This window comes from Harpia harpyja, chromosome 21 (genome assembly GCF_026419915.1).
Source record: "Harpia harpyja isolate bHarHar1 chromosome 21, bHarHar1 primary haplotype, whole genome shotgun sequence".
Classification (NCBI taxonomy): domain Eukaryota; kingdom Metazoa; phylum Chordata; class Aves; order Accipitriformes; family Accipitridae; genus Harpia; species Harpia harpyja.
Genome location: NC_068960.1, coordinates 1,256,762 through 1,279,744, shown reverse-complemented (window position 1 = coordinate 1,279,744; position 22,983 = coordinate 1,256,762). Strand labels below are relative to the sequence as shown.

At 52.2% G+C, this 22,983-nt stretch overlaps 1 protein-coding gene across 4 annotated transcripts in view; it reads left to right on the top strand.

Moving 5' to 3' along the window:
- PRKCB (protein kinase C beta) overlaps window positions 1-22,983 on the top strand; it is a 136,914-nt gene that overhangs the window by 78,785 nt on the left and 35,146 nt on the right. For all 4 annotated transcript variants that reach the window (XM_052772283.1, XM_052772282.1, XM_052772285.1 and 1 more), the window contains 5 exons: window positions 4,677-4,833; window positions 5,219-5,353; window positions 7,669-7,765; window positions 13,666-13,812; window positions 20,034-20,207. In XM_052772283.1, the coding sequence (XP_052628243.1) occupies window positions 4,677-4,833; window positions 5,219-5,353; window positions 7,669-7,765; window positions 13,666-13,812; window positions 20,034-20,207 (710 nt within the window). The remainder of the gene's footprint in view (window positions 1-4,676; window positions 4,834-5,218; window positions 5,354-7,668; window positions 7,766-13,665; window positions 13,813-20,033; window positions 20,208-22,983) is intronic.

The window sequence follows — 22,983 nt, the reverse complement described above, 5'->3', positions numbered from 1 at the left end:
TCTGCTGATGCTTCACCAGGGCGCTGGCTCATAGGCAGCACGTTCTGCAAATGCATCTGGAGGGGGAGAGGAGAAGGAATTGGTGTAAAATCAGAGTTATTTGTCCGAGGTGCACGGCCCAGCCCCGGCGCGCAGCGGTGAGGGCATCCCGGCCGTCGGCAGTGCCGTGATGCTCCCCGCAGCCGCGGTGCCGTGGGCGCGTGGGAGGGAACACGCCGGGTGCTGCCGAGCGGAGCCGCAGCCTGCGCCAAGCGCTCGCTTGCACACCCGTGTGCACACCCACGTGTCCCCTCCGAGCGTGAGCGTGCGCAGGCACCCGCCGTGTGCGGAGGAGGATGTGGGCACTGCCAGCTGTGCCCCCGCCCCAGGTCCCCCCCAGATCCAGAGAGGTCCAAGACTTACCGATGCCGTAGCCTGAAACCAGGGCGGCTTCTCCGTAGCCGTAGCTGGGCTTGGTACCCAACGTGATTTAAGACCAGCTGCTTTAAATGGGATCGTAATATTCTTACTCATCACTATTAATAATGATGTTACTACTTCTTAATGATGCACAAAACTGTCAGAATATGACAGATGTAAAACCCTTTTACATCAAATTTAACTGTCAAAGAAACGCCATAAACGGTTGGAGAGGAGCACGTTTCTCCTGACGCGAGGTATTGCTACTACGCTTCTTGAGGTTTATATTTTTCTTTCACTTAATTGTTGATTTCTGCTTGAAAAGTCAGAAAGTTACTTAAGGTCAAGCAGAAGCATTTTGTTTTTTTAAATGAATAGATAAAATTATTCCCATTAATGAAATTTTTAGGTCTGCATGCTGAGATAATGACATGAGGTAATCAAATCTCACGCTTCAGGGCATAAACTGATTGACTATGAGGGTCAGGAATTACTTTTCCCGTTGCTTAAAGAAGTGAACAATGGCCTGATAAATGACAAAGGCTTATTTGTCTCCAGAGGACATTACACTGGCCGTTCGGACGGTGAGACATGAAGCAAAGTCAGAGCACTGATTCAGTCTGACATAATTTTGCGTCTTCTCTCTGTAAGGGGACGCTGTCCGGTTTGAGTCCCGAGAGTGAGCGGCTTCTTCCAGCTCTTGGGTTAGTTCTGCCGCTCACACAGCGGCTGTTGCCATCTGTCTCGGGGGGGGTGAGGAGTCTCTGAGGATTTCTGCTGGCCCCGGGGCAGATGAGGAGTGATGGTCCCCAGCGTGGACCATGCCTGCCCCAGGTGTGGGACCGGGGCTGCGGTGGGCACCATTCAGTACCCAGTACTGCGACACCCCCGTTTAAGTGGTCCTGCACGGTGGCGAGTGGCAGTGGGCTGTCTGCTTCTGACGTGGAGATGAGATCTTCCCCCAAGGCTCTCACGTCTCCGTGTGCTGCAGATGGTCAGGGTCATTGAAAATACCTTTTGTAATGATTTTAAAGCCAGGCAGGTAACAGAAGGTAGTAAAAGCTCAGCAGAGTCGCAGGAGGAGGGTGGTGAGAAGCCCTGGTTCGGCAGGACACTTGGCAGCATCGCTCACCGTGCCATGGCAGCGCAGGGGGGTGCGGGCAGGGAGCCCCGGTCCCCGCACTGGGGTGAAGGCAGGAGCCTGCGGCGGAGCGGGGCGGTTGCCTGCAGCAGCGACGGCTGCGGTCGGACCCGTGGTCGGACCGACCGAGGAGTTAAGGATGGAGCTGGGCAAAGGGTACCGGACGGGGGATGTCTGGCGGGGCTCTGGGCTGGGGGCCGGGCTCCCCGTACAAGGCACTTCCCACGTCTGCAAGCAGCCAAAGCAATTCCTGCTGTTTATTTACAAACCCTACGAAGACTGCTTCCCCTGCGGGCTCGTTGCCAGTCAGGTAGTGCCTTGGCAGGACCTACTGCGGGACTTTAATACTCTTTTGTGTTTTATAATTCAAGAACGTGGTTATAAAGATTGCCTTTTTTCCTATCAAAAAGGCACAGATAAAAGCTTATAACGATGATGAGGAAATATGTATTCTTCTTCTCTGATAAGGGGTGAGGGAGAGGAAGACATTTCGGCTGTATCAGTGCAGAGCCTTGGCAGGGCCCTTGGAAATTAAACTCATTACTTAGAGATTTTACACAGCAGATTGCAAGCCTTTCTGCTTGGACGGTACAAAGCTTTCCGCAGAAGATTTTGACTGAGAGTCCAAATTAAGCCACAGAATAACTACTGTGCATCCTCTGAAGTGTAGAGCTGGCATTTATGTCCAAACTTAGAAAAAAAAATATTCATTTATTAAATGGCACGTGAAAATAATTGTCAAGACATTATAGAAATGAAGTCACGCTGCTTGTGTCACAGCAAGCAGTTACAGGCAGGAGAAGGCACAACTGTTGGGCTGCTCTCACAAGACGCAGGGCTGTGCAGGTTCGTTACGTGGATGAGGTTGTGGCAGAGCAGGTAACGCACATCGGGCGCTGTCGCTTCACCAGCCCTGGCACTGCTGCGGATTTCTCCCCGTGCGGGGTCCGTGGAGGGACGACCCACCGCAAAGCTGGCCCGAACTCAGAGCGCAGCCTGTGCAATGCATAACAAACCGGCAATAACCAGTGAAGCTTGAGAGCCGCTCGAGTCTGATATTTTACTGTCCTCCGGAGATACCTGTTGTCTTTTTAAGGAAATTCTGAGCCTCGGTCCTCTCTGGTGCCCGAAGGGTGAGTCCTCCTCCTTGGGCACCCTCTCACGAGTGCTGCCCCAGGAACCGGAGCCTCGCCAGGCGTCCTCCCCCTCTTCCCGACAGCAAAGCCGCTTCTTGCAGAGGAGCACAGAAAGCTCTTTGTAAGTGCCGACGCCGAGCAGCTGCTGCATCTGCGTCCCTGAGCCCGCCGACCGACCGGCGGGCCGCAACCTCCCGGCAAAGAGATCCGACCTGTCCTGGGCATGACGGCATCCGTGGCAAGGTCACTGTATATGGCTGCTTCTGTCAGTAATGAAGTCATTCCTTCCCCTCCTGCCAGAGAGGCAGGAGGCGGCTCTGGCTCCCGTGGCTGCCTCGTCTCAGGAGTCTGAAGAATATCTAGTGCTGCCAAATCGATAGGGCTGCCCGGGCACCTGTAATTGGGCAGCAGGCGATTCCCGGCAGGCTTGCCTCTCTCTGTGTCACGAGCTGCTGTCAAGGGTGTCACGTTTGATAAATGAGCTAGTTTATAAATGCAGATTTGAATTTTGGCTACAAGTTTTATTCCATGGAGCCAGAAATTGGGCGATGCTTCAGGAGGACGGCGGTAGATTGCAGATTTTGGAGCATTAATTTGCTTTTCAAAACTATCTGGCTCCCAACCTTGCATCAGAAATGCCTTACTGCTGATTTGGGAACTGAGCAGTTGTTTTTACTCTTGCTGACTCTCTGGAAGTACCTTCTAACGCCCTGCAGCACTGCACACGCAGCTGGAGTCCTCTCCTCCTTGGGATTATGGGGTGTATGGGGTGAAGGCGTGCCCCCGGTGAACCTCGCAGCAGAGCTGCTGGTGTGATCCGGTGGGATTTCAGGCAGCGCCGAGTTCCCCGTTCCCGACACGGCACGACCCTCCGTGCCTGATCCCCGAGCTGCGCACTGGACCCGGGGAGGTGACGGCGTGCCGTGCCGAGGGGGCTGCTGGCGGGCACCGTGCCGGCTGCCGCGGAGGGGCGGGGGGCTCCGTAACCGCAACGCTTTGGCGGGAGGGAAGCCCCCACCGCTGCTCGGGCAGCGCTGCCTGCTCAGGCCTGGGCGGTTTGGGCAGGAGAGCCTGCGAAAGCACCCGGCGGAGCCGCGTCTGCCGGCTGCAGCACAGGGGAGGGGAGGTTCTGCTCTGGATTGCCTTGCAAGCAGCTTTTCCCCTGGTTACAGCTGTGCTCCATCACGTCCTATCGGACTTCTCATCTCCGATACCTTTGGTCAGGCTGAGGGAATCTAAGACCCTTTTCCCAGAAGACAGACTCTTCTTGACTTAATCTGGGGAAAGAGACTTAGATCAGCCCGACCGTGTTTAATTTGTCAAAGCTGCAATCCAATTACAAGCAGTCGAGGTCGCCCGCAGGTTTGCTCTCCCCTCTTCTCCTCCTTGTTCCGCTCCTGCTCCCCGAGGAGATGCTCCGGCTCTCGCAGCCGGGGTGCTGCTGCCACACATGCCCGGCGGGCATCCCCCCTGGTCCCGCGGGGCCCCGGCAGCTGAGCCCGAGGGCACCCCAAAGGAGAGCTCGCCGCTGGATCCGGCCGCTGTGCTGGTGCTTGCTGGTGCCTGCTGGTGCCTGCTCTCCCCTGCTTACGGCTGTTGTGTTGCTGTTTCCACGCGCCGTGGAAGGCACCGTCCCTGTGCTCCCACCTGTCCCCAAAAAAGATGCAAATCGGTGCAATTCTCCTTACCAAGGTGCAAGAGGAAACAGAGCAGCTTTAAATTGTTTTAAACTGAGAGCAAACACCAAATCATCCTATCGGAAAGCGAAAATAATCTCTTGAGTTGATCCTTCAGCCTCCCTTGTCTATTAGAGCTGTATTTGCTTTGCATTGATAACTGTATGTCATTTCTCATGCAACGTCCGTGTCTGTATGTATTCAGTTTTAATTCTGTTTTTAATCACTATTTTCACACTTAACTCTTGGCACACAGGGAAGTTGTCAATTGTTGGGTATTTTTAGAGTTTGAATACTGAATTTAATCCTTTTTCTCCTCCCCAGTAAGAGATGCTAAAAACCTAGTTCCTATGGATCCCAATGGCTTGTCAGATCCCTACGTGAAGCTTAAACTAATCCCTGACCCCAAAAACGAAAGCAAGCAGAAGACCAAAACTATCAAGTGCTCCCTGAATCCTGAGTGGAACGAGACATTTAAATTGTAAGTACAAGAAAAATGTTTAAACTTGTAAACTGATTTGTCTCACCCCGAAGAATTAATGTGATTGTATTTGCTCTGATTTAATTATTCAGAGACATTAAGCTGATTCAACTGAGAAATAATTCTTTTCGGTCCTGTAAGTGTGACTCAGAAACACTCAAACCACTGCCCTGACCCCTGATCAAAGCCAATTATTTCAGGGCAGGAGCTCTACATTCTCCGTTTGAAACAGATGCGGTCGGGAAATTAAATAGTAGTGAGCTGAATGGTCATTGAAGACCATCCCTTCATTTTGCATCCATGTTCTTATGGAGCACGGAGGGTCACGGTGGTGTAGCAATGGCTTCCAGAATAAAACCATCCCTTTCTCTTTCCTCTCGTCCAGCCAACTGAAAGAGGCGGACAAAGACAGGCGGTTGTCTGTGGAGATTTGGGACTGGGATCTGACCAGCAGGAATGACTTCATGGGCTCCTTGTCCTTTGGGATTTCTGAGCTGCAGAAGTCGGGAGTTGATGGATGGTAAGAGTTGCACTTGTTTTAAAAACACTACAGGCAAAAAGCAGTCCTGATCTTTTTGTGCGCCATGGAAGACACGTCAGCCCGTCGTACTGACCAGCACCCTTCTGTCCAAGGACCGCCAGCCGTTCTGGCCCCCGTGTCAGGTGCTGCTCCACCTCCCAGACTGGGGAGAATCGCTGGTGCTGTGGCGGGCCGTGGGCTGTCCCGTGGTGCCAGGACAGCGTCTGAGTGCCCTGCGTGGGCTGGCTTTGTGTCACCTCCTCTGTGTCCTCCTGCCCCTTGCAGGGTTGCTCGGGGGGCTTTTCCCTGCCAGGGGCACGCACGGACGCGGGGCTGCTCTGCCTGGCGTTCACAGCCAGGAGGGATGGTGCTCCCCACGGGCTCTTGCTGCGCAGGCTTCAGGAGGAGACGGCATCGCCTGCCGAGCATTTGCCGAGCAAGCATTTTCCAGCATTTTCTGGTTGGATTCCCTTAGTTTCCGTCCTGGGGAGGCAATGTGGCTTCATCAGGCGTGCAGGAGAGCAAGGCTGTGAGCGGGTGAAGGGCTGGGGGGGACACGCTTTGGATTGTGATTTGTGGCGGGGGCAGCCGTTCTGCAGCAGGCAGACTAGCAGAACCGGTGCTGAGGGGCACTGTTCAATAAACAGAGGAATGCTACCAAAGTGTGTAATTACTGTCACTCGTTACCATACGAAAGATGAACACAGTGGGTCTGTAACACTCGCACTGAATGGGTCTCTTCATTTCCATTTTATCTCCCCCAGCAGGACACATGGTGCCTTATTTCCCTTTTTTTTTTTTTCCCCAGCCACTGATGCCTGAGAGCTGTGTTACCTTTCCATGTCAAGTGTAATAATTGAAAATAGATATTATATGTCTTTTGGAAACCAAAACCTGCATGCTATTAATTTGCATTCCGCGAGTTGAGCAAAACACCCCGGACTCTGTCTTTTCCACCGTGGAAGCCGTACGTGTCTCACTTAAAGCAGAGAACGGAGAAGAGGAGGAATTAGCGGGCGGGCTAGCCTGCCCGCACATCTCTTGCACAGGCAGGCGGGCTGGAGGGCTGGCACCATGCGGGGCACCCGCTGCCTGCCCTGGCACAGCCGGGGCTTGGGGGGCAGAGCTGGGGGTGCTCCCTGCCGCCGTCCGCCTCGTCCTGCCCATGGGGAGCCTGCAGTGGGGGCAGGCAGCGGGTGCCGGCCCCCCCCCAGGGAAAACTGACCCGTCGTGGGGTTGCCGGCAGGGTCCGGCCGCGTTACTGTGCGGGTGGCGGGGCTCAGCCTGCGAACCTGGCTTGCCACAAACCAGAGACACGGCTTCTCTTCTGGAAAACAGAAGAAAACTGTCGCTTCCCCCAAATTTCCAGTCACCTGTAAGGATGCGTGTGTGTTGGCTGGGGCTGGTGCGCTGCCGGCTTCTGACGCAGCCCAAAGTCTGATCGTTTTCCCAGCCTTTTAAAAATCATGTAAGTGGAGATCTAAGTAATTTTCCTTGTCACAGGATTTGGCTAGAATAAACTCTGGAAGGAGCTCTGATGTATATTTCATATCTAAACAACTGCAGTTAATGGAGAAAACAAGCTCAAAGGAAGAGCCTGTCCCTATATTATGCAAACAGTGCTTTGTTCGTTCAGTGCAGCCTCTGTAGATAACACCCAGCTGATAACTGTCCTCTGGCTGCCGGGAGGGTTCGCCGATGGAGCCAAGGCTTTGCCTGCGGCTGTGTGAAACGCCTCAGATCTGAATGACATTTCCATGATTTCTGATAATTGCTGCTTAGACTTTTTTCCTTTTTTTTTGGGTGAGCATCTTGGCTTTGCGCTCAGGGTTGTCGGCGCCAGCCCGGCACCGGCCGGCTCTGTGTGCTCTCCCCGTGGAGCCCAGCCTGCCTTGGCACCCGGGGCAGCTGATGGGGAAGGAGCTTGCCCACTCGTGTGCCCGTGGCCATCACGAGAAAGATGTGGTTTTTGGGTCAGGCTTGTGTTTTGGAAGAGGCATGGGTGCTTTGCGGTGTCTGCCGCAGTGGGTAGCGGATGTGCTTTCTGGGTTGTGATGGCTGGGGTCACCAGTACAGCGAGGGACCCCAGAAACAACCCTCCCCTCGGGTGTGTGTCTGGGAGCTTGCTGAGTGGGACGGTTTGGAGGTGTGACGTTTGGGGGGGTCTTCTATCCTTGGGGAAGGGTCACCTGGATGCCGGTACGGCAGAGGCAGAGCTGTGCTCAGCAGGAGCTGCGGTCCTGCCTGCTCGCATTCCTGCCTGCCTGCGGTCCTGCCTGCCATCCTGACCTGACTTTCTCACTGTGCCCCTCCAGGTTTAAGCTGCTGAGCCAGGAGGAGGGGGAGTATTTCAACGTCCCGGTGCCTCCTGAGGGAGAAGAAGGAAATGAGGAACTGAGGCAGAAGTTTGAGGTGAATTGATTTTTCTTGGGAACTCAGGGGTTTTCCTCACTGCCTGCCATGTCCTTGGCAAGGGGTTTTCCCCGGCAGCACAGGGAGCGCGGAGCAGGGTATGGCCCATCACTCCTCCCTCTCCCTGCTTTGCACCCACGCCTGGGGACGCATGCCCTTGGCTGGTCTTTGCCAACGCTCTCCGGGGCACGCCTGGCTCCGGGGTATGAGCTTTGAGCGGTGTTTCCAGAAGGTAAGTTGCTCAGTTACATTGAGCAAAAAAAATCACTCTGAAGATGTGAAGCTTTCCAGCAATGGTTTGGCTATGTTAAATAATTAACAAGGACCATATGGGAATGGGAAGTTTGCGATGCATCTGTAAGCGGTTCCTGCCTCGCTGGTGCAGTGCTGGGTCATGTCACCATGCCCGGCTGGTGATTCCAGGGCAGGGGAGACCAGAGAGACCATGGGTGCTTCGAGCAGGGACCTGGCCGCTCCTTGGATCCCTGCAGCTGCGCAGCTTCTCCAGCACGAGACACGTGGGGGGCCAGGAGCAACTGTGCAGCAGTCCGAGGAATGATGGGGAGCTGGGACAGGTGAGCCAAAGGGCATCGTTTTGTAGAGATTTGCAGAAGAGCAAGTTAAGGCAAAAGGATTCAGATACACCAAGAGCTGAAAGTGTAGGGCTCATTCATGTGCAATTTTTTGGTGGGATTGACAGGATGGTTTTTAATTGTAGCACATGGAATGAGCCATCTATCTTGCCCTTCTGGAATACTCTCTTCTAATTTGAAAATACAGTGACCTCCCTGTGCACGTGTGTGTCTGACTTTGTGCATGGTAGAAGCAGGTAGTGGATTAGCTGGGAAAGGGAACAGTTGTTTCTGGTGGATGAGGAGATGAGAGATATGGAAATGATTCTTTGGCACTTACGTCAGGTTGAAGATACAACAGAGAATGTTGCATAGTGCAGAGTTCTGTGTAATGCTTGCTTGGCGCCTTGTGCTCCACAAAGAGTGTGCTTGATCCTGTATCTCTGCTACCTGCGGGTAGGAAGGAGTCTGAAATCCCATCATTTCTAAGAAGTTGTGTCTTCTTACTGCAAAAAAAGCAGCATAGCAAACATCCCCCTTTCATTTGTGTTGTTTCAGACGATGTCTGTCTTTGTTAGTGTTACGTAATTCACAGTTTGTGTTTGCCAAAATGAGTATAGCATAGCTAGAAGAGGAGGTATTTCTATTAATGTGTTTCCAACCCTGTATTCCAATTAAAGAGGGATGAAGATCCTGGATGTCCCAGGATGACCTGATGTAACCGTGCTCTGATGTCAGCACGTGCACGTGTTGTTGGTACAGCAGTTCTACCCTCATTCTGAGGTGCCATATAATAGGATTTGTTCATCTTTTTTTCCTGTCATGCTGCTGATTATGAATTAATATAATGAACTAAGATAAATTAAGATATTAATATAATTGGATTTGGAGCTAATCTCGGAAAGAAACCCTTTCTTAGCCGTTAAATGTCATGGCAGCCTCTGTACCCTGCCTGGTGCACTGAGACGGGGCTGGGTTTTTAAGAGGGTGATGGTTGGGTGAGCTGGCGTGGGGTATCAGCGATCCCTGATGGTGCTTTGCACCAAGGTGCTACCGACAGAAACGCTGCTGGGGCTGCCGCAGGTGTAAGCCTGCAATGCTAAGGCAATACGTACAAGCCAGTGATTTATTTTTCAATAACCTAAGTAATCCATCCTTCCCGTGGTGCGTAGCAGTGCGCTCTCAGCCTGGATAGTGGGGTAATCTGATGAACCAAGTGTGGAGACTATGCTAACTGAACTATGGGCTAATTGATACAGCCAAGTGACAGTGGAGGTCAGATGAGTGACAGTGCCTTGTCCGAAGCGAGCCCATAACTTTGAGGGGAAAGCCAGCAGCAGCAGCGGCCGGAGCCCTCAAAGGGAGCAGCGGCTGCGAGGGCTTGGGGTTGCTGCCAGCTCTGGCCCATGGAGGTGAAGTGCAGAATACTCACTTGGGGAAAGCGCTGGTGGTGCCTGTGAAAAGCAAAGGACATAAAAGCGATGGGCTTTTCCGAGTGAATGTGGATATGGGATTTGAGGGAGCCAGAAAGGCTCTGCAGAGCCTTACCACGCCTGGGCTTCCCCGAGGAGCTGGCCCAGCAAAGATGCTGTCAGCACCGGGGCTTTGCGCTGGCGGCACCAAGGATCTGCACGGAGGTGAACTAAGGCTGGTGAGATTTCCCTGCCAGTCCCTGAGAGATTCAGTGATGCTTGGGTCCAATTCCCCAAAGAGGCTTCAAGGAGAAATGTCTATTTACAGCTTAATAAGCCGTGGAAGATCTTGCCGAATGATTGATCCAGACATTATTGAATTAGTAGGTCTTTGCCATTTTTCAGTATTGCTAAAGTCTTCCCAGAATCCTCAGAATGAATGTGGTACATCTGGAGACTTACATGAAATGAGCCATATGTAAAATAAAATAGTTGCCCTTATGGTTGTCAGCGTGAACTCCATAATTATAGCACAGGACTGGAGAGTTAATTCCTTTTTCTCCTTCCTTTTTTTAATCTCACGCTTATCTCATTTATATATAACTTCCCTGAATATCCAAGAAAATATAACAGTTCTAATACAACAGTTGGCATACAACCAACGGTTGTCGGCTCTAAAGAGCTACCTACCTGCTTTTGTTGCATTCCATGATGTTCCAGTGGTGTGAAAACGGTATGTGTGTTGGAAGTCGGATGATGAGTTGTCTACAGGTCAGAAAATACATTGTCCGGAGGTGTCATTTCACTCTGCCAGAGTACATCTGTACCCCCGCCTTGCTGTGTCTTCCCCTATTGCATCCTCCTTTGTGAGCAAGTCAGCGTTACAAGGAAAGAAATCCCTGGCCAGCTGAGCCATGGCTTGTGCTGGCGTCCCGACGGGCGAGGAGTGCGCTGGAGCCTGGCTGGGATGCAGCAGCCAGGGTGCTGTCACGGCATTTCAGGTGACAAGGACTAAAAAGAAATCCTCCCATCGATCCGCATTAGTGCTGCTTGATTCTGCCTGTTCCTGAGCAGTGCGAATCAACAGGCCAAAGTTGAGACGTGGATGACAGGTTTGTATCTTGGGTGGACTTAACGTTGCAAAAGCACCCAGCGGAAAGGACTGAGGTGTCAGCCTGGACGACGCAGAAGACGGACGGATGCTCGCAGAGCTGCCGGCTGGAGCAATGCCCCTTTCTGGCAGCCTGCGGTGCCGTTCTTGGCCGCGGTCCTGCTGCTGCGCTTCTTGCAGCCGTCCATCCGCAGCGGGCCCGTCCTGGGCTTGACAGGAAAGCATCCCGAGACGAAAGCACAGCGTGAAGCCCTGCGCTACATCCCCTGCCAATTCTGCTCCGTCTTTATCAGCTGCTTGCTGGGATGGCTTGATAGATGTGGACGTCAGCTGCTATTGCAAAAATTCAGATGTAGTAAATTAACTATGACAAATGGAGTTGGATAACGAAGGTCAAGGGCTTTTTTCTAAAATTTTGTGAGCAATATTTGGTACACTTCAGTTGTAAACCTTAAAGAGGTCTTGAGATTGTGTGAGTATCAGGAGTGTATTTAGAACAGGTTAAAGGACTTTTGTACTCACTTAGAGATAGATATTGGAGACACTTGATAGCGAAAGCAAGGCACTTCACTTGGGAGTGATGATCTTTAGATCTCCCCGACTCTTATTTTGGGCTCTTTTCAGGAAAGACCTTTCCCCCTCTTGGCCAAGCTACATGCTGAGCCTGTTTTATCAGGGGAGTCGCGTTGTGTTATATCCTCATCTTGCCTCCTATGAACATACTGTGATGCTGCAAATTTAGGTCAAGTGCAAGGCTGACTGTGATTGAAGCAGCCCCTCTTCAAACACAGACTGGGGAGCAGCTGTAAGCAACAGGAGGGACATGAAGTCGCTTGCACACATGGGTGCCGGGCACTTGCCCGGGTGTCTGCCGGTGCTGCTGGTAATGCTGTGTCTGAAGCTAGCCAGTTTTGCTGGGATGAAGCACGTGAAAATCCTCTTCCTTCCCCCCTCTTTGTGTTACTCTTTCCCCCTCTGCTCAGAACCGAAAGCCTCCCCCTGCTTTGGTCAGAGTTTCAGTGAGTCCCACGGCCAGCCCTGGTGCTGCTGGGCTGCAGACCTGCGGGAGGACGTGGGCTCATCTGAAATGCAGAGGTGTGCTTTTGGGTGTCATTTAATGGAAGTATAATATTGCCCTTGAATTTTATTGCAGCTTGTTTTCACAGAGGTTAATTTAGTGTCAAATCTGATCTGACGAGATTGTTTTTCAGCTGTGATAGAGTATTTAGGAAGCTTTCACAGAATATGACTATTTTGCCTGCTGATAAGTACACCTTGCGTTTGGAGATAGCTTTGAAATACAATAGGGTGAGGATTGCTGAAGGCAAAGTTACACAGCACAGGGCTGGCCTCGTGGAGGAGACGCAGAGGCTGCTCTTGTTCGGTTGCCCACGTTTGGATCCCTCTTTGGCCAGGTTCGATGAGCAGCTTTCGGTCGGTGCCAGAGCTGCTGTTTGTCACCGGAGCCGATCTGAAGTAAAATGCTCTGTCTGGGTATCCCCTTCTTTTGGGGACGTTGCAAAAGCCTAAAGATTACAATGAGGAAAAGCCCTTGTACTTCGGGAGAGGTGACTTTATTTCCTTTTCAATGTATGCACTTTTTCCCATTGGAAAGCAGGCATGCCGCCTGTGCGGCTCCGCTCGCGGCAGTAGCAGGTACCAGTACCGGTGGCTGTTGGATGATCTCAGCCCCCTCCCTGGGGCAGAGCTGCATTAGCAATTATGATGTTTGCAAATCTTGGAGGCTATTCCTTTAGTTTCCAGTGCAGGAGTTTTTCAGATGTGTCTAGGTGCTGCAGGTGACCTTGAATGGAGAATTTTACAGCACGGAGAACCTTGCAAGAACCAATTAGCAGCAGCAAAGGCTTGGAGATTACTTGTGAGGCTCCTATCTGGAGGAGCTGTGAGCAGCAGCCAAATTGAACTGCTGGAATCGGGTTAATGGAATTTCATGCTAGACTGAGCTCAGTGCAAGCCTTACACTGTCGCATATTTCTAAAAATTAAAACCGAATAAATTGTGAGATAGCTTTTACAAACTGTGGTTCAGCAAATTAGATAGCCCCTGGACCAATGAGGAGGTGCCGAGCCACCGATGAGATTTTGTGTTTAAAAATGTGGGGGTTTGTGAGGCTCCTTAATAAGCAATTGTGATTGCAGCAGCTCGTGCGATTGCTTGGGGATGCAGGAGGAGTGCTTTCTATTCTGGTTTGTTCAAAATGGATTTGTAGCTTCCTACGTTCAGCCTGAACTGGCACGGGAGTGCAATTCTTTCCAATATCAGATAGTAACGGAGGTGGAGCTGGATAAAAAGTCCTGTATTTTACCTTAATATATTTATATTCACCTGTCCTTTTCTGGTGAGGTGAGAGACAGAAGCCAGCTTTGAGAAGAAAAAGCTTATTTAAGCCTCTGTTTTCTACTTTATGCTCTAGGACTAGGGTGATCTAGAGCATGTTACAGGGTAGCTCCCCAGGCACGCAGGCTGCCATGTCCCGCTGTCTGCGGGGAGAGGGGTAATGGAGTAATGGGCAGATGTGGTTCCCAGTTGCTCTTGCAGAGATTAACTGGGAACCAGCCAAACAGTGCAGTGTGTTGGGACTGATAACTTCTCCAGTGCCCTTCTTGGTGCTGTCCCTGTCATGCTTACAGGAAAGGTTCCTGTAGCTCAGGGTAGGCTTTGACCTGGAAAAGAGCTGATTAATGTGGGATTTCAGGAGCACTGTCTGGTTTTATAATGACCTTTCTCCATAGTGTTTTCAGTAATTTTTTCCCTTTTCTTCCCGTCCCATCTCCATCTGTGCAGAGAGCCAAGATTGGAACAGGGTCCAAGGCTGCGGATGAGAAGACGACAAATGCCATTTCTAAGTTCGACAACAACGGGAGCAGAGATCGGATGAAACTTTCGGATTTCAATTTCCTGATGGTGCTGGGAAAAGGAAGCTTTGGGAAGGTGCGGTACAACATACGCCTTTGCACTTTCTGTATTTAACACACATCTGTAGTATTTCTAAGCTGCGGCCGCGTGGCTACTCCAGCATGATCTGTCACTCTGCCTGGGAGCAGTGGTGTCACAGTAATGGGAGCCCAGTTTGTTGGCTCCCTTCCGGACTGTGTGACTGCTGTATCACAGTGATGAAGACCTGAGATGTCTGATTAGACCATCACAAAAATCAGATGGTCTCTTTTGGGAAGCAGGGTGCGTGCTCTGTCTTTAAAGCTCTTTTTTATTTGGCCATTTTTTTCTCTAATAATTACAAATATATGTGAACATTTTAATTAGCTTTCCAGACCGGTTATGAGTGGTAACAGAATTTCATTCTCCTAGTAATTATGTGACTTAGAGCCTTCATTTTTCTTGGGGTCTTGCCAACTTTGTCATGATTTCTGTTAGAAATTCCAGTGCTCAAGTGGCTGCTTGGGCTTCACAGCCCGGAGCAGGAAGGAAGGTGGGCTGCTGTTGCTGCACACCAGCGCGGTGTTTGCTGGTGTGATGGATGGCCCGACACCGCTCTGATTAGTGAATTGCCTTAAGGGCAGGGAATATTGCTCTGCCTTTGGGCCCATCTCTTGGGCCGGCAGTGGAGGTGAGGAGGGAATGCCAGAGGAGCGATGCTCACCATCGCCCGCTGAGCACAAGGGGTGAACCCACCTTTCACAGCTGGCACCCATTCCCTTCCCTGGCTTTTGCTGCTGGTGTTTGAGCTCGGGGAGGTCCCAGCCTCCCTCTCTGGAGGTGGACAGCTTAGAGATCCACTGAAGCATCCGCGACAGGAGGAGAACGGGGAGTTCCTGATGGTCTCCAGCACCCCGAGCATCAGCCTGCGGTTCCCCTGCCAGCGATGCTGCCGGGGAGGAGGCTGCCGTTACTCTGCGTTTTACACCTTCGCTGCGGGTTGGCAGCCTGGGGGAGCAGGAAAGCCCCCTGCGTTGTGCCCATGCTGCTACCACTCAGTAATGTGTACATACCCCCGTTTCCACATCGGTTCTGCTCCCTTTTCTCTCCCTCCCAACACCTAATCCCTTTTAAAGTCTGTGCCTGGCATCTGGAAACTCTGTAGTTGTGGTTTCCCGCCCCCCTCTTCTTTCTTTTAATGTGAGAAACATTAGCAAACTCTTCAGTCGGCATCGCGGCTTATGTAAGGGAATGCGTGACAGAAACTGTTCCCTGGAACAGCATGTTATAAATATGCTAATTAGCACTTATTAAAACAGCACGTTGGTTTCTACGGTTAGATGCAGCCTCACCCTCACGTGTGCCTGCGCCGCCTCCCGCTGCCCGTCGCCCCGGCACGGGGACACCGAGGTGGCACGGCGGAGGGTGCCCGGCTGCGGAGGACACTTTGCTACCTGCTCGGTTTGCACTTAGACAGAGGTGCCAGATGTTTCGGAAGGAGCCGGACAGAGGTGCACAGACGCATGCCATGCCGGCGCTCGGCTGGCGGGGAACGGAGCCCGGCTCCCCGGTCCGGGCTCCCGGCAGGTTCCCAGCCCGTGGCGTGCGGAGCGGCCGGTCGTGTCCGTGGCAGCGGCATCCTTCTCCAGGGCTGGCACCGCCTGCTCCCGTCCTTGGCTGTGTGCTGCCAGCCTCCCGCCTCCCAGCACCCACTGCTGCTGCCGTTCAAGCAGGCTGTGAGAGCTCTTTGAGTATAATCACACTGTTTTAGTGAGTCTTTGTCTCAGGCATAAGCTTATTAACCCTTTGGCATCAGCAGCTCAGATTTACTGCTTAGTGTTTTTCTCTCTCCACCACTACGGCTGTCCAGGGTCAGGAGTACCTACGAGTTGGCCTCAGTGCAGTGTAATAAACTTCCTTTCTCTACATTCAGCATCAGAATATCTCCAGTTATTATGCTGGAGCATTCCCAAACAAATACACTATATTACAGGAATAGATCAAGTTAAACATCAGCTTTTTCTGCACAAAAAAAAAAAAAAAATTAAAAAATGAATGCAGTCTACTTTCCAGAGAGCGAGCCGGCAGAGGGAGGTCCCCACAGAGCTAGGCATCAAGGTTTAGGGGTGGAAAATAGCTCAGGGGCAGGGGCTCGGGCGTGCGTGGTCCTGGCTCAGCATGTTCAGCCCCAGGGTGACCCTCGTTGCTCCTTGGTGGTCTTGGGTCTTCTTGGGCTGGCCCCCGCTGCTGCCCACCCTGGCCACGGGGCCCGTCGGAGCCCCCCGGAGCTCCAGCTGGTGGCAGTCCTCCGCTGGGCTGGCAAGGGGAAGGGAGATGTTCCTGACTGAAGAAGGCAGCACTTGGCACAGCCCACCCTGGGTTTGCTTTGCAGTAATATAAATAGAGGAGAGTTAAATTATGTGGCTTGCTCATATTTTTGCAGCTAATCAATCTGTCATGCTATCAAGCTGTCAATCTTTTCGGGGGGTTTTATGGTGTTTTTCTGAGCAGGGCTGATTCTTTTGCTTCTGCAGTTACGGATTACAATGCAATGGGAGACAATTTTCTTGTCCTATGATAATCTTCAAGCTGTAAAATGCTTTCCTCTCCTCTCTCGGTAGGAAACGTGGCAGAAGGGCTGGCAGCTGGCGCACTCAGGCAGGGACTCGGTCTCTGACTTGCAGAGTTGTGCTCTGGGCCCTGGGCACGTGGTGAGGTTTGGGTGCACGCTCCCTCCTTCACCAGCGTGCATCTTGTGCACAGCTCTGTTCAGGGCATTATCAAACTGCGCTGGGTGCATTCGCTTGTTTCAGTCTTTCTGTATTTACAGTGCAATGGGTCCCACTCTTTTCCTTTGTCATTACCAGCCCTTGTTGAAGCCTGCTCGTCGGTGGCTGTCCTCCTCCTGAGATCTTAGCCGTACCCATGCTGCAGTCACCATAGGAACTGCGATGCCAGCGTGCTGGAGCCAGCTCTGAGCCAGCCCCTGACGCACCGGGAGCACCGAGCTCCTCTGCACAGCTGGACAGGCTGCGGCTCCGTGCTGCAAGCTGTCACGCTGGCATCGCGCCGCCGAGCTGCCGCGGGCAGGGTCGGAGCGAGACGGCGTCGGAGACGGTCGCGTTAAGCCCCACGGGCTGTGAGCAGCCCTGTCTCCTGCTTGGAGAACAGGCCGTGTCTGCTAATGCCTGTGCAGACTTCGTGCCTGTCACTCAGGGTGCAGAAGGTATTTTCTCGATTGGCCGTAGGCCAGAGCCTGCAATCTCTTCCGCATATGCAAATTCACAGTGATTACAGCATCCTGAACTGCGTTAGTCTCGATGTGCACTTCTGGAGCTGCTCGCTCTGCCAGCCCAGATGTGAGAGAGAAATATAGTAACGTGTGGTTTTCAGCATCCCTCTGCACTCACCCAGACGCAGGCTCTCATACTTGGCCTCTTCACTGTGGGTGTACGTAGTGCAGCTGATTTTTAGGCAGCTGCAAAGTCCTTTTGCCTTTTACATTTCAGTAAAGCAGGGCTGGTTGGCTCAGCTGTGGCTCAGGATTGCCGTGTCATTGGGAAGCTACCGCATGAAACATTTACAGTCCCTATAAGCCCTAGAGCAGTTTTTTGCATTTAATGCGGTACACCAGCCAACCTCTGCCTCTCGCCGCGCTGCAGAGACCGGGCGCGCTGGGCTGGTGGTAGTCACGTCCCCGCTCGGGTGGGAATCGCCCACTGACGTCTCGGTGGCACCCACCGCTCTCTCTGGGGTTTCCTCCCGTGTCGGACAGGCTCCGATAGCCCCGGCAGAATTCAGCTCCCCTATGTTGTTATTTACTGCAGCCGAAGCCCCTTCTCCAGCAGCTGGTTTTACCTTTGCATTTGATCTGCCTGTACCCCCAGGGAAGTCTCCTGGTGTGTTTATCCCCGAACATGCTCCGTTACCACCAAGAGCACGCTCTCCCCTGAGAGTCTCCAAGCAAAATGTCTGGAGGAGCACCAGGATGCTTTCCGAGCCCTGCCTGGCCCTGCAATCTCCCTGCTTCCAAAGGGGGCTCCTGCTGCCACCCCCTGCCCCGGTGCGGTCCCTTCGGGGCAGTAGCACACGCCAGGCTCAGAGATGCCCTGGTTTAGATACTTTTTCTCTGAAAGGCTTATGGATAGCGAGGTAGGTCTGCATATAATTGATACTGCATATAATACACTTACTCCCAGGTAACAGGCTTCATCTTCCCACAAACTGTGTGCTTGGAGTGGTCGCTTCTCTTTTCCCACCAACTTTGAATGGCCAAAGCCCGTCTGCTTTTGTCACTTGAAAATCAGCCCTGTTTTTTAGCACGTCACTTGTAAATCTCAACTTGCATAAAAACGGTGAAGATAAATGGAGGCAATGAACTGAAATGGTTCAGTTTGTGCAGAATCGCAAGGGAGGGCAGGGGTGCAGGCTCCATGTGAAGCCGCTGTGTCTGCTGCCCTGGCACCCTGTCCCGCGGCTGCAGGCAGGGCACCGGTCTGCCCGTGCCCGCGGGCACTCCTGCGAGCTGAGCTTGTCGATTCGGTGCAAAGGGCTCTTGCAAGACACCTCAGGGAGCTGGTAGCAGGAAAAGGTGAAGCACAAATCTGGTCCCAGTGCCTGTGCCTTGCTGGGCTGCATCACAGCAGCACGCCAAGCTGCTCCGGGTTCTCAACTTTCTTCAAACATCAGCGAGTAAAGGAATCGGTTACTGAAGTCACTGACACGCTGTCAGTCTGCTTTTTAGCCCTGCCGACGGATGAGTGCGGCGTGTGGCCGCTGCAATCCCAGCCCCGCTGATGAAAATGTAAATGTCAGTGGCTTCTCCAAAGCACTTGGCGCTGAGGAGCCCCGATGCCTTTCCCGGCTAATCCTGACAAGCAGCATGTCAAGGACAGCCAGCCTCTCCAGGGCTGCAGCCAAGCGCCTGAAAGGAGCCAGAGCCACATGCTTTCAGAAAGTACTCTTCCTCGTTGTACTGTTATTTTTCCCTCTAAGAAGTGGGTGGGCACCGAAGACCCCGGTCCTCGAGCTGTGTCCCCTGCCTTGTCCCCACTCCTCAGGCTGTGTCCCCTGCCTTGCCACCCCAGGGCTGGCACAGCGCTGCCCTGTCCCCAAACCCCAAAGAGGGCTGCTCTGCCCCGGGACAGGCTCTGTCCCAGCTCCAGCTCCCCGGGGAGGTCGGGGCTCCAGCGGAGGAGCCGGGCACGTTGCAGTGGGGAGCGCGGGGCTCCAGCTCCGTGTCGTCTGCCTGAAGCCAACAAGAGGGTTAATTCCGCTGTCTTCGGTGTCTCAAAAGTTGTCCGTGAGACTTGCTCGCGTTTCCTCTGCCAGTCTGCTACAGTCTGAAATGCATTTCAGTTCCACCCTATTGATGTTGACTTCTCGTAATTTATTTTCAAAACATCCGAACTCCCGTTCCTGATGTGACTGGAGGATTTCTGCAGACTCTTTCAAATGGAAAGCAATTCATTTCCACTGAGCGCTCGAATCTAACATGATGAGTGAGTGCGAGGAGGGAAAATGGGAAGCAAAGTGTGGTTTCAGAGTCCGTTAATTTTGCCAGCAGCCCAAGGAGCAGCTTACGCTGATGGACCATGGTGGATCAGTCTGGGGATCCTCACTGGGGCTGATGGGATTAATGAGGGAAATTTGCACCAGCAGAAGCAGCGCATCCCATTTATTGTAATAAATAAACCCGCAAATGGGTGAAACTGGTTTAAAATGGGAGGTTGGATGGATTCTTCTGGATGAGAGGGGCTTTGGCTGGGTGATGGACCAGCATGTAACTGGGTTTTGATCACTGCGCGCATTGTGGAGGGGGTGTGTGAGGCAGAAAAAATCTTGCCATTTTTTTCTTGCTGACTCTTTTCCACTTGACGTTTTTACCACTTTGTAATTTGATGGACTCTGTGTTCAAACTCTCGCCAATGCTGCTTGCAGCTTGAGGGTGCCGAACCGGGGCCCAACTCGGGGGTGAAAGGTGATGAAGGGTGATGTGTGGCTCAGACATCAGCAAGCCCCTTGGACTGGGTTCCTCGAGGCGATTAGGTGGCGAGGAAGTAGATGTGTTACTTGTTAGACTTAGGGCTCCTAAATACTTTTGGAAATACCACTGGTAGCTTTCTGTGTCATTTGGCACCTGAATCGCTTTTCAGGGTTATAATGGGAGCCACAGGATAATAAGCGAGCCGTTATTTTTAACTACTGGCCATAGCAAGCTAGAAGCATTGTAGATCCGTGTTTTCCTTTATCCTGCATGCGTCCTCTCCCCCGTGCAGGTGATGCTGGCGGAGAGGAAGGGTACGGACGAGCTCTACGCCGTTAAGATCTTGAAGAAGGACGTCGTTATCCAGGACGATGACGTAGAGTGCACGATGGTTGAAAAACGTGTCCTGGCTCTCTCCGGGAAGCCTCCGTTCCTGACCCAGCTCCACTCCTGCTTTCAGACGATGGTAAGTGCCGGTGCCGCAGCCTGTCCCTGGGCAAAGGGCAGAGTGGACTGGGGACCCTGCTGGACCCTGAACATGGAGCAGGGGGAGTCTGACGCTTTGCAAAATGGATTTTAGTCACTTGGCTTCAGTGGTGAGTTTGTGGGCAGAAACCCTCTTCTAGAGACCCAGTGTCACTACTTATCTGGGACCAGTGCCTTTCGGGGTGGCTGCAGGGTGCCTGGGAGCTGTGTGGACAGAGCTGTAGGGACTTCTGCCCTGGTCATGCGTTTTACCTTCTCTAAAACATACCTTTGCTTTTATTGATGTTTCTTTTCGGGATATACATCCCTACACTTGCAAAAGCAGCCATGTATTTTCTGCCTTGGCAACCTCACAACTTGTCCAATTTGCTTGCAAAAGCACTTCCATGAACAAAATGTGTGTGTGTGTTAAACTGGAGGCAGTAAGGAACAATATCTGCACCCCTGAGATTTTTTCATCAGGGAGCTGTTGATGGCATTATATGTGATTTCCCAGCCCCTCAGGTGGCCCCCCAGCTGCTGATACCCGTTATGATTCGATAGCAAAGTGCTGCGCTTTTTCTCAGGATTCATTCTTGTGGTCAAAAACCTGAGTAAAGAGTGAAACCTAATACAAACCACAGGAAATTCAGTTTGAAATGGGCATGCAATTGAGTTTGTACAAATCAGAAGCGGAGAGGGGGAGTGGGGAAGGGGACGTGGGACCTTTAAAGCAATCTCTGCCCAGCTGTCAAGCAACCTGGGAGTGAAAACGTCCAGGTACGTGTCAGTGGGAGCAGGGAGAGGGAATCAGCAGAGTCCTTTCGAACGATGACAATGCTATCCAGGAGGATTACATTTTAATATTATCCCAGAAATTTCATTTACCAAACACATTCAGTGTATTTAAAGCCTGCGGACTGGCTTTGCGGCACAGTAATCAAAATGTGGCAGGAGAAGCTATTTCACACAGCATCTCTCTGGCATCTGAAGTGAGTCAGCGCAGGATTATTCCTGGCAGACCTATAGTAGCTTAATAGTAATCGTATTTGTAATGTAATCAAAATGTATAGCAGGGTGTATTATCAAATGCTGGCACAAAGCACTTTGATTTCTGGGAGCACAGTCCAGAGCACACTTCTCAGCCGGGGCTGTTAGTTCAGTGACTGGTGGGAGAGAGACAAGCCCTAAATCTGCATTTCAAAGAAAAAGTGAAGATGAGCAATGAGAGCGCTCCTGCCTGGGTCTGAAGGACGAGAGAAGCCCCGTGCTGGCCCGGCTGTGGGATCCTGGGGTGCTCTGCCCCGAAAAGGTCCTGGGTCAGAGCCTGGGCTCCCGGGAGGGGGGTGAGCCGGGTGTCCCTGGGTGTCCCCGGGTGAGCCATGCCTTCCCTGACCACCTCGCTTCCCTCTGGGGCTCAGCAGCGAAGGGCACAGCAGCAGCAGTGACACTGATAAATGATAAATAACGGGTGGATGGGGAACTCGGCTGTTGTCCTGGCTCTGACTCTTGTTCACAGCGTGGAGTCAGGCAGGAGATGGACGAGTGGTTAATTCGAAGAAGGGGGGCATTGGAAGGAGCCCCAGGAGCTGCGTTTTGGCTGCCTAAGGAAGGGGCGTGTGTGTTTTACCAGCTCCGTGCAAGTCTCTGCAGGGAATATTTATGTATCTGTAACTTGCTGTTGCTCAGTGAGTTTGGATGCTCCAGACTTGGATAGACCCCGTCCTTTTCTGCCATAGGCAAGAGCCAGGACAGCTTTCTGTATCCATCCCTCTCTTCCAGCCTGTAGGCTGGCCAGCCATCTGGCTGCTTTATTCATGATGTTTTTTTCTCTGAAGCACCAGCATTCTCTTCTCCACCCAAATGAGGAAAGCTCAAATCCTGCTTTTAGAGCTCAGCTGGCTGTTTCAAGAGACCATCTTTTTAATATTCTTCCTCCTTGAAGTTGATCGATATATTTAGGAAACAGCTGCAAATGAGCACAATATTGCTTTGCTTTCCAGTTACTGTCACAGGCTGACTAGCGTGGCGGTGGCTGCTGAAGGTGACTTTGCCTGCCCTGTGCCTTACTGCTGAACTGGATCGACGCCTTGGCAGAGGCAGTCATTTACGGAGGGGTATGCTCCAAAATTCCCAGCCATCTGATAAGCCGAAATCTCTTTTCTATCCCATCAGTGCCACATGTTTTACATAGGCTGATTGGCCCTTCGGTACTGTATTTAATTACCTTTGAGGCCGCCCCGCTGTCAGGGTGCACTGTGCATCGCCACGCTGTGCTGTGCCTGGGGTGCAGGAGCTGATTACCCGAGTTACTCTATAGCCCTTATTATGGTAGTGCTCACATTTGCATATCTTCTGGGCTCCTCATCCTTACTGTCTTAAAAGCAGGGCAAGTTTTATTTAAGGAGGAAAAGAAGAATGGGAAATATTATGAATTCTTATGTAGTGCTGCGAACCTGAAGCTCTCGCAGTGCTCCAGCCTTTGTGTCTTTCCTTTTGTGGTCTAGGGCTGGGGCGAGCCCGGGGATGTCTTTGGGCTCCTGTGCGTCGAGGCCCCACGACTGGTTTTTGAAGGCTGTGGAAAGTTGCTTGTTGTAAGAAGGGTGACTCAGGCCTGATGTTACGCAGCGCTTTGCTGTGCTCATCCATAACTGACACGCGCACAGGTCGGAGCACAGATGTCTGCTGGCAGGGAAGATCCACTTGGACAGCAGTCTGTGTCCCACTCCTGCATGCACTCCGGTGGTCCGGAGCCATTGCTTCTCCCTCCCTGAGAA